Below are 16662 nucleotides of genomic sequence, written 5' to 3'. Positions count from 1 at the left end.
TTAATTTAGTTAATCCTTTGTTAAAATTGCGGATTCGTTTGTGTAGTGCAACAGTTGACTTTTAAATTTTCATTTTCTCAAATGTAGTAATTTTTTAAAAGTATTACAAATAATGGACTGTCATGATTTCGGATTCGCTTGCGAGGCGCAATTATGACAAGTTAGTTAATTATTTTTATTCAATCACGCATTCGCTCGCGTAGCGTGGTTATGACAACATAATTTATTCAAAAAATTATTTTTTCTTAATAAATCTAATAATCAAGAAATAAAAGCGGATAGGTAAAACATAAAAATTAAATAAAGCACAATTTATCCAAAATTAATTCAAGTCAATTTTAGTCAATAAAAGCGACTGTGCTAGAACCACGGGACTCGGGGAATGCCTTACACCTTCTCCCTGGTCAACAGAATTCCTTACCCGAACTTTGTTTTCGCGGACCGATAAAAATAGAGTCAAACCTTCCTTTGACTAGGGATTCAAATAAATGGTGACTTGGAACACCCAAAAAATTAATTCCAAGTGGCGACTCTGAACAATAAAATAATCTCTATTTCAAAATTGTCACTTTAATTGGGAAAACTCTTTAACCCACTACAAAACTCATAACGACACATATCTTTTTGGGGTGGAAAAAAGGGGTGTGACAGCTCTGGCGACTCTGCTGGGGACCTAACCATAAGCTTGTACATGTTGACTTTTTTTTGGCTTTATTAATTTTGTATATATTGTGATTTATTTGTGCAATGTGCTACCTGTTCAATTTTTACCGTTTTGATATTGTTGAACTGTACATATAAACTGTTTTCTCACACACCCCCTCGGAGTCTTCTTGATATTAAAATTGGGCATTTGCTTGACATAGCCAACTTTCTTTGAGATAGCCGAGGTGCTTGTCACCCGGTGAAGGATTTTAGTCACACATCTTTTAGGCGGGGAGCACCACCAGTTAAGCCGGAAACCAATGCTACCTGTACACTGCCCCTCCTCGGCTCGAGTTGTCCGCTCGAGTAAGCCAATCTAGATACCTTCTCCACAAGGATTTAAACCTAGAAGAACTAACCTCATGCCGGATATCCGTGCATCACGTGCATTTGACTTAGCGAAACTCGGCACAGGGGTCGGGTCTGTATAAGACAGGTATCCTCTTTGAGACCATCATGTTCACATATGTGCAACTTGATACATTATTTGGAAGGCTTACTTGCATTGTCGACCGGCTTTAGAAAATTAGTGTAGCGGAATTATTAGAAAAAAAAGGAAAAAAGGGGAATTGTTCTCCTAAGTTTAGTGCAAATAAACCTTTGTTTTTCTTTAAAGAAAAATATAGAAAAGGGAAAGATTTTGTAGTAGTCTGGCGTGAGGTGTAAAGATTAATTTTTCATAAAAATCAAAAGAGAAAAGTACTCAGTTTTACCGAACTACGCGGGTTTGATTCTCACCGGATGTGAGATACGTAGGCAACCTCCATCAGGTTCAGCCCACACTTTTCAAAAAAGGAGCATGAAATTCTGCATGTGCATAAAATTTTCGAAAAAAATGCTACTTTGGTCGCCTTTTTACTCTTTTAGCGTATTCCGGTTGTTTCGCCAAGACACCTTTAACATCTTCCTGGGAAGTGCTGAAGGGCCCTTTTTTAAAAAAAAAAATAGCTATTTTATCCATCTTTATTCACCTTTTACCATTTTGCCATTATGTCCGGCCATTTTTTTTTCAAGACAACTTAAACCTTTCCGGAAGTACCGAACGACTGTTTTCGCAAAAGTAGCCATTTTATCTAGTTTTGTCTGGTTATATTTGCTGAGACAACCTTTGAACCCCTCTCGGGAGTGCCAAAGGGCCGTTTTTCGTAAAATAGTTTTTATTTATTTATTTATTTTTATCATTTTGTTCCTATGGCCGTTTTCGTAATAATAGCCATTCTTCCTGCTTTTGTCATCTCAACTTTTGTGTCCGACAACTTCAAAAATATAACAAAAAAAAATAGATCGAGTCCTAAATTGGCAACAAAAAAAAAGAGAAAAAAAAAAGAAAAAAAAGAATGGTCAGAATTGGCATATAGTTTAGGTAAGTCCTGACCCTTTTATCTTATTCTTAGGTTCACCAGGAGTTCTCCACAAAGAAGCATTCAGAAAAGGGTTCGGGACGAGACACCTCCTATGTTCTTGATCGGAGATAAGACCCCGAGTAGTCTCTGTAATTGATGGGCTAGTTTTGCTACATGGGAACGGAATCAAGTATTTAAGCACCTCAAGTTCCTCACAAACATCATGGGAATTAAGCCTAACAGAGATTTAGTCGAGGCTCTAGTGGGTTTTTGGGACCCCGTCAACAATGTCTTCAGGTTCAAAGATTGTGAAATGACGCCTACATTGGAAGAATTAGGTGGGTTCACCGGATTGGGGAGAGACCTTCGTGGAAAAAAGCCTGCTGCTCCAAGAAAAGTTGGTGTGAACAACTTTTTAAAGAAGTTATGCCTCCGTCGAATTCTAATGGTTTGCTTAAATGAAGGTTGGGTTCCGTTGGAATATCTTTTTGACAGATTTGGGGACGAGAAAGAGTTTGAAAACTTCTCGGGCATAGAATTCGTCAACCAGTTGAGTTACGATGCTTGGAGGGAGTTGAGAATCTTCGCATTCATGATATCATTTCTAGGGATCATCGTCTTTCCAGAGCGTGGTGGGCGCATCAGAATTTGATTGGTTGCGGTAATCTCGTATTTGCAAAGTAGCGAGGATCATACCATTCTTCCCATGATTTTAGGAGATATTTTTCGAGCTTTGACCCGCTGCCAAGAGGGTGAAGATTACTTCAAGGAATGCAACATTCTGCTGCAGATGTGGTTCATAGAGTACCTTTATCATTATCCAATAGTAATAAATTTCAATGAAAACTGGATGAATTACATTGAATGTCACCCAGACAGAGCCGCAAGTTGTAATCTCCCAGAGGGGGTGAGGGCCTGGCGGAAATTACTTGGTTCATTGAGTGCTGATAGAATCACTTGGAACTATTATTGGTTCCCTTCTGCTAGGGTCATGCATATGTCGACGTATCGCCCGTTCTTCATACTCATGGGTTTCATAGGTTTCCAACCCTACGTGCCCCTACGCATTATGCGCCAACTAGGAAGAGAGGAAAAGAGGCCCTTGATTGAGGACATGCGTCCGTTCGTGTGGGAATTCAAGGGAGAGGAACCTCCAAGGGAGTCATATGCACAAAAGGTTTGGTTTGGTGGTTGATTTTCTGATTTGGACGAGATGGTAGATGATCGTGAACGTGGGGAGGTAAGCCTCGCATACCTTGAGTGGTTTCACAACCAGGCTATCCCCGAGCAAAGGCCAGACAGATCCATACGGCATGCAGTTGATTGGGAGGAGGAGATCGAGGTCAGAGTTAGAGAAACCAGAAGGGAAGTGGCACAAGAGTTTCAATCTCGTATTGACATTTTACAAGAAGATAAGAGCATTCTGGAGACAGCCATGGACATACAACAGGCTGATTTTGAGCGGGAAAAGGCTCAGTGGGCACGAGACAAGCAAGCACTCAAAGCCCAAATTCGAAAGAAGAACATAGTCACAACCGCTCAGCAACAAGAAGAGAGAGAAGCCCAGTTCAGGGTAGTCCGTGATCACGAGCGTAGAGGTTTTTCTCCACTAGTCCAAGGTCTGAGGGAGCAGATAGGGGGAGTTGAGTCAAGCAAGGAGAGCCAGATCGCGGAGTTTGAAATAGAAAGACACCACTACCAAAAGATGATCAATCAATTAGAAGCGGAGTCGCTCGAAGTTCGGCGCCATAAAGATATGGCCTTGGACCGCGAGCGTGATGCGCTGGATCTAGCTGAGACCCGTGGTTAGCAAAATCAAGAGTTGCATGTGGCTCAGGAATAAATTAAGGGAAAGATCCTCGAGGTAGCCACCTATACCTCAAGAGTATGCAGGAGTTGTTACAGAATGATGCCCGAGCGGTTTGCAGAAGTATCATTGGACGTTGCTTGTCATATATCTGCAGACTTGGAGAGGATATACCGCAATGTTGGGGGTCCGCTGCAGGAACAAGCGCCTTGATTACAGTGATGCTGGTGGATTCTACTGAAGAGATCGAAATCTTCTCTTATTTATCAGTCCCTTTTCATTATTCTTTTGTTGTTTTGAGTTTGTAAGAGTCTTTTGTTGTTTTGAGTCTTGTTGTTTTTCCTTTTATCCTAAAAAGTCTGTTTGAGTCAGGTCTGGTCTTGTTTATCTTTATGTAATTCTTCCTTTTTGAGTCTTGTATCCAAAAAAAATTTATATATATTGAAAATCAATGAAAAAGATTTTGTTTAGAAAAATTCGAAAACGAATCAAAAGATGTTTGTTTTGTAAAAAAAAATGGTCATGTACCTGAACTACATAATGATCTGATTCATGTGGCGACATGATACGTAGGCAACCCACAAAACGTTCGATCAAATATTTTTCAAATGGCTACAAAATAAGGGATCAAGATAAGGCGAGTGAAAAGAAAAGCATATAAAAGAAAAGAGAGAGAGAGAGAAGAAAATAAGAGCACCAATAGATAACAACCTTATAAGCCGGAATGAAACATGAAGCCTTCCAAAAGCATGTTAGAGATGGTGATATTTTAGGAGCATAGCATATCTACGTGTGACTCCTATCTATAAAATGCTTAACCCTAATACGTTTGTTGCCTCTTAAATCAGTAAGGTTAAGGTGGTTGGTTTGTGGTGAAACTGGCAACACATCATTACTTCATAAGATCTAAGGGAGCGGTGGTAATGGATAACAGTGATGAAATCGAGTTGGTTAGTGACAATCCGCAGGGTCAGTCAGTTGAGCAAGAGTCGGAGGAGATAAGAAAATTGAGACAACAACTGTCAGATGTATATCAAGCTTGGGTCTCCGGTCGACCTCCACCCCAGGGTCCCTCAGAGGGAACTTCCACCATACCCCAGGCTACTCAAAAACCGCTCCATGCAACGAGCGATCACATTTTACCACTAGGGTATGTGCCAATCTATAGCCTCCATGCTGCCCCCGGTACCTCTAACATGCGACCTCCAGTCGCACCGGTCAGGAACACCCCTCTCGTCGTGTCTGGCGCACCGGTATATACAATCCCGCCGCCACCACCTGTGATGAGGCCAAACAATGAGCCACCATCTCATGCTTATGATGGCCAATACTATTCTCCAAATATGGCTTTTGGAGTCTCGGATCCATACAATCAGACTCCTTAGTACGAATCACCAGTGGAAAATGAAAAGCCTGCCACGACTGTTGAGCCAGATGAGATAGCCAGGAAATGAAAAGTCTTGAATAGAATATAAAGAATATACAGGGACTAGGTGGTCACAAAAGTGTTTCATTCAGTGATCTATGCATGTTCCCTCACATTCATTTGCCACGAGGGTTCAAGACCCCAAAATTCGAGAAATATGATGGACACGGCGACCCTATCGCCCACTTGAAAAGGTACTGCAACCAGCTGAGGGGTGCAGGAGGAAAAGAAGAGCTGTTGATGGCTTACATTGGGGAAAGCCTTGTGGGGGTAGCTTCCGAATGGTTCATTGACCAAGATATCTCTCACTGGCATGTTTGGGATGACATGGCCCAGGCCTTTATCAAACAATTCCAGTACAACATTGATATTGCACCGGATCGTAATTCTTTGTCCAATATGAAGAAAAAACCGACCGAAAGTTTTAGGGAGCCATCAAGTGGAGGGAGCAAGCGGCTAGAGTTAAGCCACCCATGGATAACCACGAGTTGATCACTGTTTTTCTAGAGGCTCAAGAGCCTGATTACTTTCAGAACATGATGTCCGCGATGGGTAGACCTTTTGCAGAAGCAATCAAAATAGGGGAGATGGTCGAAAATAGCCTCAAGACTGGCAGAATTGCAAGTTAAGCTGCTCTCAAAGCCACCACCCAAGCTATCCAAAATGGGTCGGGAGGTTTGGCAAATAGAAAGAAGAGAGATGAAGGGTCCATGATGGCTTCGGGATCTAGGGAGTTTCAAAGAGGGGCATCACACCCTTATGTGCAAGTTCAGCAGGGGCAATCCAGTTATCCTCAACATTATTATCCCTCGCCAATTCCTCAATACTCTGTGGGCCCACCATAATATACAGTGTTCAATGCTCAATCATATGCTCGGCCTCCCAATCAGCAGGTACGGGACCAGCTCCAAGGGCCCCCCGACCTCAGCAGCAAAATTTTCGGGCACCCTACAATGCTCGTCCCAGGCAGGATTATGGTCGAGAGCAGAAGCCGGCAAGAAAATTCACTCCATTGGCTGAATCATATTCTAGTCTATTCCAGAAGCTGAAGCAAATGGGCGTAATTGGACCCATCGCTCCCCACCATATGCATCCCGATTCGCATGGATTTCAAGCAAATGCTAGATGTGAATATCATTCCAGTGCCCCAGGGCATAGCACTGATGATTGTTGGACTCTAAAAAGAGCCATAGAGAGACTCGTTTCTAAAAAACTGATTGTACTGACGAATGGCGAGGACCCTCCTAACGTGACAAACAACCTGTTGCCAACACACAATGATGTTCATTTTGTGGGAATGATTGGCCAAGATCAAGAATACAAACCGGTCGGTCGAGCAGAAATGACAGTGGGTGCAATTCAAGAAGGAGCAGGTCTGGAAGTAAGTCCCAGCCGAGATGTTCCATTGATTGTGAAAGGCGCCCAGAGCTCAAATAAGGCAACTTTATTTGTTCCAAAGATCTCGATGTTGGAAGTTCACTCCAGTGTTCCAAGCCCAAGGTTATATGTACTTGGAGGCCACCCCATCAAAAGGGAGAAGCAGGGAGGTTCGAAAGGTATAACATAGCTGATTGTAGTCAAACCTGCCGTGCAGACCCCTGTGACCAACACAAAAGCCACTCCTTGGAACTACAACAAAACTGTGATGACCTACAAAGGAAAGGAAATCATAGAGGAAGTGGGGGAAACTGGAGGTTTGACTCGATTAGGGAGATCTTACTCTCCAGAAGAGTTGAGGAAGGCCAAGCAAATTAGAGAAGGCCATTTGCCAATAAAGAAACCAGTCACTAAAGCAGATGCGGAAGAGTTTTTGAAAAAGATGAAAGTTCAGGATTACTCAATCATTGACCAGCTAAGAAAGACTCCCGCTCAAATCTCTCTACTATCTCTGCTCCTACATTCCAAAGAGCATGCTCGTGTACTAATCAAGGTCCTGAACGAGGCACATATCTCAGAGGAGACCATAGTGAATCAGTTAGAGAAGATGGCCAACAAATTTTTTGAGGTGAACAGAATCTCCTTTACTGATGATGAACTTCCCGATGAGGGAGCCGGGCACAATAGGGCTTTGAACTTGATGGTCAAATGTGAGGGTCATTATGTAAAACGAGTCATGGTTGATGGAGGCTCAAGTGTAGATGTATGCCCTCTCTCTACCTTGCAAAGCATGAAGATCGATACAGACAGAATCCGACCCAGCAATGTTTGCATCCGGGCTTTTGATGGCTCAGCAAGAGATACCATTGGGGAGATCAACCTCACCATGAAGATTGGGCCGGTTGACTTTGAGATTGTCTTCCAAGTAGTGGACATGGCCACTTCTTATAACTTTCTTCTTGGAAGGCTATGGATCCATATGACCCGAGCTGTGCCATCCACCTTGCATCAGATGCTCAAATTCTAACATGACAGGCAAGAAATTATTGTTCACGGAGAAGAAGAGTCTTCCATTTAAAAAGACCCATTAATCCCCTGTATTGAGGCCAAGGAAGGGTCTGATTCCATTGTCTATCAGGCTTTTGAAGTGGTTGCTGTGGACCTTGTCGAGGAAGGAAAGCCCATTCGGCATCCTCGTCTTTCCGCCACATCTGTAATAGTGGCTGCAGTTATGATGAGGCAAGGTTATGAGCCAGGAAAAGGCTTGGCATCATTGCAAGGAATTTCGGAGCCTATTTCTCCGTTCGGTAACCAGGGTACTTTTGTCTTAGGCTTCAGGCCAACACAAGCAGACGAAAACAAAGACAAGCACCGCAAAAAGCATGGATGGGTCTTGCAACAACCTATCCCTCACATTTTCTACACTTTTGTCAAGCCACGACTCCAAGAGGGTCAAAATTCCTCGGCGCATGCAAACATTGATGAAATTTGCCATGGCCTCAGCCAGATGTTTTCTGAAGTGAATATGATCCAGGCTGGTGAAGGCACTAGTCGTACCGATATGCAACTAATTGACCCAGATACCATGCTCAACAACTGGGAAGCAACTCCTCTCCCCACAAGGAAGGAGTCTTGGTAGTTTGCTTTTGCAGCTTCTTTTTGTATTTTGGGTTACTTTCAGGGTTGTAATCCAAACATCTCAGTATGATTGTTTTGTTTTGATGTTAACCCTTCTATCCTTTCGAATTCAATGAAATGCAGTTCAGTTTCCTATTAAGTTTTGTATCTTTTCCTTTTCCTAATTCTGTCATTTTATTTCCATTTCAGTTTTGTTAATGTCGGCTTTAATAACATGACATGTGTGCGAAATTCACGCTCAAATCTTAAAAATCTGTCTAATATCGAAATAATCCATTAAGAGGTTGAATATGATGAAGATCAGGTTGTTGAGGAAATAAAAAGAGAGTTGGAACAATTTGAAAACAAGCCTAAGACAAACCTCAATGAAATTGAGCCAATTAATATCGGAAGTCCTAAAGAAGTTAGAGAAACGAAGATAAGCATTCACACTGAACAAAAAACCAGAGATGCCTTAATTCAACTTTTATTTGAATACACATATGTGTTTGCTTGGTCTTACGATGATATGCCGGGTTTAAGTGCTGATCTGGTGGTTCATAAGCTTCCTACGTATCCTGGTTTTCCACCAGTCCAACAAAAGCAACGAAAATTTAAAACAGACATGAGTGACAAAATCAAAGAGGAAATAGTGAAGCAGTTGAGCGCCAATGTGGTCAGAGCTGTCTGATACACCACCTAGGTGGCGAATGTTGTGCCTGTGCCGAAGAAGGATTGAAAGACCAGAGTCTGTGTTGACTGCAGGGACCTGAACAAAGCAAGTCCAAAGGATAATTTTCCTTTACCAAATATCCACATTCTTGTAGATAATTGCGCAAAGCACGAGATACAATCGTTCGTGGATTGCTATTCTGGGTACTACCAAATTCTAATGGATGAGGATGATGCAGAAAAGACCGCTTTCACCACTCCATGGGGGTACTTATNAGCCTGTGCTTTATTACAGGTAGTCATTCCCCGTTCTTTAGCTTTTCAAGGGTACTTTTTCTAAGTCGCGGTCATGTCTTGGCCCCCCCAGTACTAGTGACCGCTTCCATGTTTTCCCCAAATTTCATCAGTTCCAGGCTCAAGTGCCTGTTCATCCATCTTCATTCCAAACAAAGGCGAACATCTCCATTGAGTGACTGTAACTGCTATGGTTTACAGTCAATAGTTCTTAACCAACCCTTTTTTTTATTAATTAATATTAATTAATTCATTATTATATTATATCTTTCTTTCTGAAGGGCTTGCGGTTTATTACACCAAAGGCTTTCAGTGAACTATTGAAGCTATCGAGAGAGTACCAAATGCTGATGGTGACGAAGGTTACCGAATTTCGGTGGACGCGGAGCCAACGAGTTCAGTCGAAGAGCGTAACGAGTTTAAGGTTACAGAAGCCTTCGCCAACTTTGATAGGCATAGCATTGCAATCAAATAGAGCAGAGAGCTTACCCTTTCTTTCTATTAGAGTCGCGAGCTTGTTGTAGTCGGTCCTAAGGGGAGAACCTTGCTGCTTACTTGCTATATCCCCGCGTCCTTGCACGGCTCCTTCTTCGAGCCCTGCTTATCCCTTCCCCCTCTCCCCATTCCTACCGTCCAAGACAGGCCTATGGAGTATAGCCAAGTGGTAAGGCATCGGTTTTTGGGACCGGCATGCAAAGGTTCGAATCCTTTTACTCCAAATTATGAACACCCGATCGGATCTGTCAAGAACGAGCTGACGACTACAAGGGAAGCAGCTGACTGCAGTCCCCGAGCCCGCAAGCCAAAAAAAAGTTTGACTTGAACCTACCTTTGCTAAGAGAAGAGAGAGAAGGGAAAGACAGATGGCAGAAAGAAATCCTTCCAACCGCGGAATTGAACACAAGACTGACTTCGGCCAGGTTCTTTTATCAATCTCTTGGCCCTTGCTTAACTCCTTGTTCCGTAAACCGGTCGCTGGTAGATCTGATCGGATCCCGGACACGCGAGAGCCCAGCCCGGGAGGAATACATGGTTCCCTGGCGCTTCATGGGACGGACGTTCGCAGTCCTCCTCCATCTAATCTAACCCTACTTCGTTCGCCCAGGCCTGCCGGCACAATAAGAGAATGAGGGAGCTAATCTGCAGCATTCACACCAAACAAAAAACCAGAGATGCCTTGATTCAACTTTTATTTAAATATAGAGATGTGTTTGCTTGGTCTTACGATGATATGCCGGGTTTAAGTGCTGATCTGGTGGTTCATAAGCTTCCTACGTATCCTGGTTTTCCACCAGTCCAACAAAAGCAACGAAAATTTAAAACAGACATGAGTGACAAAATCAAAGAGGAAATAATGAAGCAATTGAGTGCCAATGTGGTCAGAGCTGTCCGATACACCACCTGGGTGGCAAATGTTGTGCCTGTGCCAAAGAAGGATGGAAAAACCAGAGTCTGTGTTGACTATAGGAACCTGAACAAAGAAAGTCCAAAGGATAATTTTCCTTTCCCAAACATCCACATTCCTGTAGATAATTGCGCAAAGCATGAGATACATTCTTTTGTGGATTGCTATGCTGGATACCACCAAATTCTAATGGATGAGGATGATGCAGAAAAGACCGCTTTCACCACACCATGGGGTGCTTATTGTTACAGGGTCATGCTATTCGATTTAAAGAATGCAGGGGCAACTTACGTGAGGGCCATGACCACCATTTCTCACGACATAATGCACAAAGAGATTAAAGTATATGTCGATGATGTCATCATAAAATCAAAGACACGAGCTGATCACGTGTGTGATTTGAAAAAGTTCTTCGAACGGCTTCGAAGGTATGACCTTAAGCTTAATCCAGCCAAGTGTGCATTTGGGGTTCCATCTGGGAAACTCCTCGGTTTTATAGTCAGCCGGAGAGGCATCAAATTGGATCCATCTAAGATAAAGTCCATTCGAGATCTGCCACCCCCGAAGAACAAAAAGGAAGTCATGAGTTTGCTCGGGAGGTTGAACTACATCAGTAGGTTTATTGCTCAGCTCACAACCACGTGCGAGCCCATCTTTAAGTTGCTGAAAAAGGATGCCGCTATCAGGTGGACAGACGATTGCCAAAAAGCTTTTGACAGGATCAAAGATTATCTATCAAAACCCCCTGTACTGGTCCCGCCTGAACCTGGTAGGCCTTTGTTTTTATATCTATCGGTGATGGATAATTCCTTTGGATGCGTTCTGGGGCAACATGATGCAACAGGCAAAAAGGAACAATCAATCTATTATTTGAGCAGTAAATTCACCAATTATGATGTTAAGTACACCCTTTTAGAAAGGACACGTTGTGCCTTGACTTGGGTCGCTCAGAAGCTGAGACACTATCTTTTGGCGTACACTACTTACCTCATATCCAGAATGGATCCTTTGAAGTACATCTTCCAAAAGCCAATGCCCACTGGCAGGCTCGCAAAATGGCAAATCTTTCTCACCGAGTTCAACATCGTCTATGTCACTCGCACTGCGATGAAAGCACAGGCTTTGGCAGATCATTTGGCAGAGAATCCAGTTGATAATGAGTACATGCCACTTAGCACATACTTCCCAGATGAAGAGGTCAACTCAATCGAGGAAGTAGTTCCAGACGATAACCCTGTGTGGAAAATGTATTTTAATGGGGCTGTCAATATCAAAGGAGTTCGTATCGGGGCAATCCTTATCTCACCTATTGGAAATCATTACCTTGCAATAGCCCGACTTCGGTTCTTTTGTACTAATAATACGGTAGAATACGAAGCTTGTATCATGCGTCTGAAAATGGCCATCGATCTGGATGTGCATGAACTATTAGTTGTGGGAGATTTCGACTTGCTTATCTGGCAAGCCCAGGGCAAAAAGGGAGACTCGAGACATCAAGCTTATTCCATACGGACAATATGTGCAAGACTTGAGCAAAAGATTCAAATCTATCGAGTTCAGGTACATCCCTAGGTTTCACAACGAGCTAGCCGATGCCTTGGCTACTTTAGCCTCGATGCTCCCATATCCAGGCAACACTCATATTGATCCACTAGAAATCCAAGTTCGGAATCAACACGGTTACTCCAATACGATTGAGGCAGAAGTAGATGGTGAACCATGGTATCATGACATAAAACGATTCCTGAAAACAAGAGAATATCCAGAGCATGCCAAAGGAGATAAAAAAAGAACTATAAGGCGGCTCGCCAGTGGTTTCTTCTTGAATGGGGAAATTTTGTACAAGAGGACCCCAAATTTAAACTTGTTGAGATGCATAGATGCCACAGAAGCGAAGCGGATCATGAACGAGGTGCATTCGGGGGTATGCAGACCTCACATGAATGGATATGTTTTGGCGAAGAAGATGCTGCGGGCAGGGTATTATTGGCTTAGTATGGAGCGAGATTGCTTCAGTTTTGTTCGCAAGTGTCACCAATGCCAGATTCATGGTGACCTGGTTCACTCGCCTCCTTCGGAGTTGCATCCCATGTCCTCTCCTTGGCCTTTCGCTGCTTGGGGAATGGATGTTATTGGGCCAATCGAGCCAAAGGCTTCAAATGGGCATAGATTCATTTTGGTTGCAATAGATTACTTCACCAAGTGGGTAGAGGCCGTCACTTTCAAAGCAGTCACCAAGAAAGCAGTGGTAGACTTGGTCCATTCCAACATCATCTGTCGCTTTGGTATCCCAAAGATCATTATCACTGATAATGCAGCCAATCTAAATAGCCATCTATTAAAGGAGGTATGCGAACAATTTAAAATCATGCATCACCATTCTACCCCTTACCGACCAAAAGCCAATGGAGCCGTTGAAGCGGCGAACAAGAACATCAAGAATTCTTAGGAAGATGATCCAAGGTTCCAAGCAATGGTATGAAAAGTTGCCTTTTGCTCTTTTGGGATACCGCATGATTGTTCGCACATCTGTTGGTACAACTCCGTATCTGCTTGTATATGCAACTGAAGCTGTAATACCCGCTGAAGTCGAAATTCCCTCTCTCCAAATTATTGTGGAATCAGAGATTGAAGACACTGAGTAGGTCAAGACCCGATTAGAACAACTGATGTTGATCGATGAAAAACGGCTAGCAGCAGTGTGTTTCGGCCAGTTATACTAGCAAATAATGGCATGCACTTACAATAAGAAAGTGCGCCCAAGGTAGTTTGAGGTAGGCCAGCTAGTTTTGAAACGCATCCTTCCGCACCAGGTTGAAGCTAAAGGAAAGTTCGCACCGAACTGGCAAGGACCCTACATCATCAAGAAAGTATTACCAAAAGGGGCCTTGCACTTGGTAGATGAAGAAGGACAGGTACCGGACGTGAATATTAATGCAGATGCAGTCAAAAGATATTACGTCTGATATATGGCCACTGTAGATCTTTCACGCATTGATTTTCTCAGATCGAGATGACGAAGGCTATCAATTGCTCGCTATTCCAAATAGGTGTCACTCTTTTGTTAACCCTTTTGAGCCGTATTTGGCTTCTTTGTTTTACACCTTCTGGAACCTGTGTACTTGTAAAAAAAAAGAGAGAAAAAAAGAGAAAGAAAGAAAAAATAGTCAAACAACAACACTTCGGAGTCATTGAACTATGTCCGAGCTGATTCCGAAAGGATACGTAGGCAGCCTTACCCTGGGTTCGGTCCCATCAGAACAAAAAATCCATATTCCTAATACTCCAAAACTGGGGCAGAAGTTTGTTTTATTTTACGGTGTTACTGTAAAAATGGTTCCAAAAGTTGTAATTCAATTTAAGGTTCATTTCGCCCTTTTACCTTTCAAGAACTTCTAATCGATTTTTTTGAGAATGTTTGAAGTCCCATGCCAAGGGCGGTGGGAAACCTCTCTCATGCGGTATCTTAAAAAAAATGAGAGAGTCTTATTGGTGAAAACCCAGATGGGCACCATAAGGCGACAGTGAGTAGAGAAATGAGAGAGGCCAGTTAGCGAAATCTCGCAAAGGGCGCTACTAGCCGATGAGGGTCTTCGATTATCCGGCATGAGCACAACCAAGACAATTTCGAGATGAACGTTTGCGATGGATTTTGAGAATTAGACAGCTCAGACGGATCAGGCGTCCATTCCAAAATGCATGTCATGATTCATTGAAGTCGGCACATACCTCCAGATAAGTCTCCCTATTCCTTTCCCCGAAAGGGACACCTTTCGTTTAAGCACAGTTCTTTTTCACTTTCAATTATTATTCTGTTTTACCCATTATTTTTCTTTGAGTCCCTTTCGGTCTAATCCTGCATCAAAAGCAAAGCAAAGAAATGGCTTCAAAACTAGCTATAGTTTCCCTGTAATATCGAGCACAATTTGGGGCATATGTAGCATTGATGAAGGCATGAATCCATCTGAGATCTCATTCAATAAGGCAAACAAATTGTTTCAAAGAAACTGAAAAGTCGCATGAGCAAGACCTACTTCATGAGAAAGGTTGATAAGCACTACGGACACAAACTGATACTGGGTACAAGACGACTAAGTTTGATTTTAAAGAAAAAGGCATTGCATTAGAGACAGGGATAGCGGTACCATGGACATCTGGGTACAAAACAGTTGGGGGCAACACTGGAAAGCCAAGGTCTCTAGAAAATGATACAAAGCAGCCGAGCATCTCGGTACCACACTGACAGAATCGATTCTTCGACAGCAGCGGCCGCAAATCAAACTACTCAAGTCATCAAGGCATCAAGGCCACAAACCAACCACCACTTGGAAAACTCACAAATTTTTCTTTGTTTGAAGCAGGAAAAAGCAGTGCAGAATGTCGATCCTAAAAGAACGAATGTCACCAAGCGTAAGCTCCTTAAAATCTCCATTTTTCTTTTCAGAATGCATCACTATTACTCACACCTCCCAGTTACGCAGCTTAACTCAGGTAGAATCCTTTCGCCTAGGGGGATCCAGCTCATATTTCCGGGTAGAAGTACTCTTCGCTCAGGGTTTTTGACGCAGCTTAACTCAGGAAGAATCATTTCGCCTAGGGGATCCAGCTCATATTTTCGGGTAGAAGTACTCTTCGCTCAGGGTGTTTTACGCAGCTTAACTCAGGTAGAATCATTTCGCCTAGGGGGATCCAGCTCATATTTCCGGGTAGAAGTACTCTTCACTTAAGGTGTCTTACGCAGCTTAACTCAGGTAGAACGATTTTGCCTAGGGGATCCAACTCATAGTTCCGGATAGAAGTAATCTTCGCTCAGGTTGTTTTACGTAGTTTAACTCAGGTAGACCCTTTTCGCCTAGAGGGATCCAACTCTTAGTTCTGGGTAGAAGTAATCTTCGCTCAGGTTGTTTTATATAGTTTAACTCAGGTAGAACCTTTTTCACCTAGAGGGATTCAACACTTTATCAATAATACATGGTGCTAACACCTGATTCTATTTCCTTCCAGTAAGATAAGGTACCAGCCCCTGGTTACATTTCCTTTCAGTAGTATAAGTTACTGATCCCTAGTTACACAATCATTCGTTACAAATTTTATCACTTTTAGCTAGTTTATACTACTGCTTCTGTCTGCCTTTCAATAAATTAGATAGTTTATAACTCTCGCTGATAACTCATAAAATTTTCCTAGTCCAAACTGGGGCAGAAAATTTTTGTTCGTTTTGTTCGTCTTTGATGGCTTTGCAGGCCTCGCCGCAGAGCACAAGTTATGACGATCGAAGCTCGTAGTTTCAGTTATCATCAGAAGGATGATCACATGATAGTTGGAGTTAGTTTCGATGAGGTGTCAGCAACACAGCGTTCTCAAGATTCATTTTTCTCAAATTCTGATCCAAAAAGCAAGCAATCGAGAACGAGCCATAATCTTTTCTTCAAAAAGGCATCAAGATCCAATCTAAGGTCAACACAATCGAGCAGGCCAAGAATCAAGATTTGACTCCAGAAGACACATAGATAGGAATTTTGTACTCTTAATTTACAGATATATGTAGTGCTCTCCTATTTTTCTTTTGATGTAAGAAGCGAGTAACAGTAACAGCAATAACAGCAACAACAGCAGCAACAACAGTCTTAACTCCAGTGTCTGGTAGTCCCAGCTACCAAACTTTCCCTGAACTACACTGACCTGATTCCTTTATAGCCAAGCATATGTAGGCAACCTCAGAAGCAAGGCTCGGTCACCTTTTTCAAAAAATGCTTTCATTAGAGTGATATGTTGAGCAAAAAATTAGTCATGGCATTCACTTTTCTTTGCACGAAAACTCTTTATGTTCTCGAGCAAAGAGGGGCAGCTGTGAATACCTAATTTTTGCTCACTTCTAATTCTCCTACAAATACTAATATTTGGATGAGTTTTAGTTATTTGGGCATTTTTATTTGCATTTCTTTATTAAAAATACCAAAAAAAATAGTTATTACCTTTTATTTGTGTATTTTAGTTTGCATCTTTAAATTATATA

The 16662-nt window shown here is 42.5% G+C and overlaps 2 protein-coding genes across 2 annotated transcripts; both read left to right on the top strand.

Moving 5' to 3' along the window:
- LOC109227628 (meiosis-specific nuclear structural protein 1-like) lies at positions 3262-4068 on the top strand. Its single transcript, XM_019392828.1, has 2 exons — positions 3262-3853; positions 4013-4068. The coding sequence occupies exons 1-2, from the start codon at positions 3262-3264 to the stop codon at positions 4066-4068; spliced, it is 648 nt and encodes a 215-aa protein (XP_019248373.1).
- LOC109227627 lies at positions 5522-9716 on the top strand. The gene is made up of 5 exons (XM_019392827.1): positions 5522-5663; positions 6175-6788; positions 6876-7649; positions 7764-8196; positions 9568-9716. Exons 1-5 carry the CDS (start codon positions 5522-5524, stop codon positions 9714-9716), a joined length of 2112 nt encoding a protein of 703 aa, XP_019248372.1.

The sequence above is a fragment of the Nicotiana attenuata genome, chromosome 6 (assembly GCF_001879085.1).
Source record: "Nicotiana attenuata strain UT chromosome 6, NIATTr2, whole genome shotgun sequence".
Taxonomy (NCBI): domain Eukaryota; kingdom Viridiplantae; phylum Streptophyta; class Magnoliopsida; order Solanales; family Solanaceae; genus Nicotiana; species Nicotiana attenuata.
This window is presented reverse-complemented; position numbering and strand designations above follow the sequence as displayed.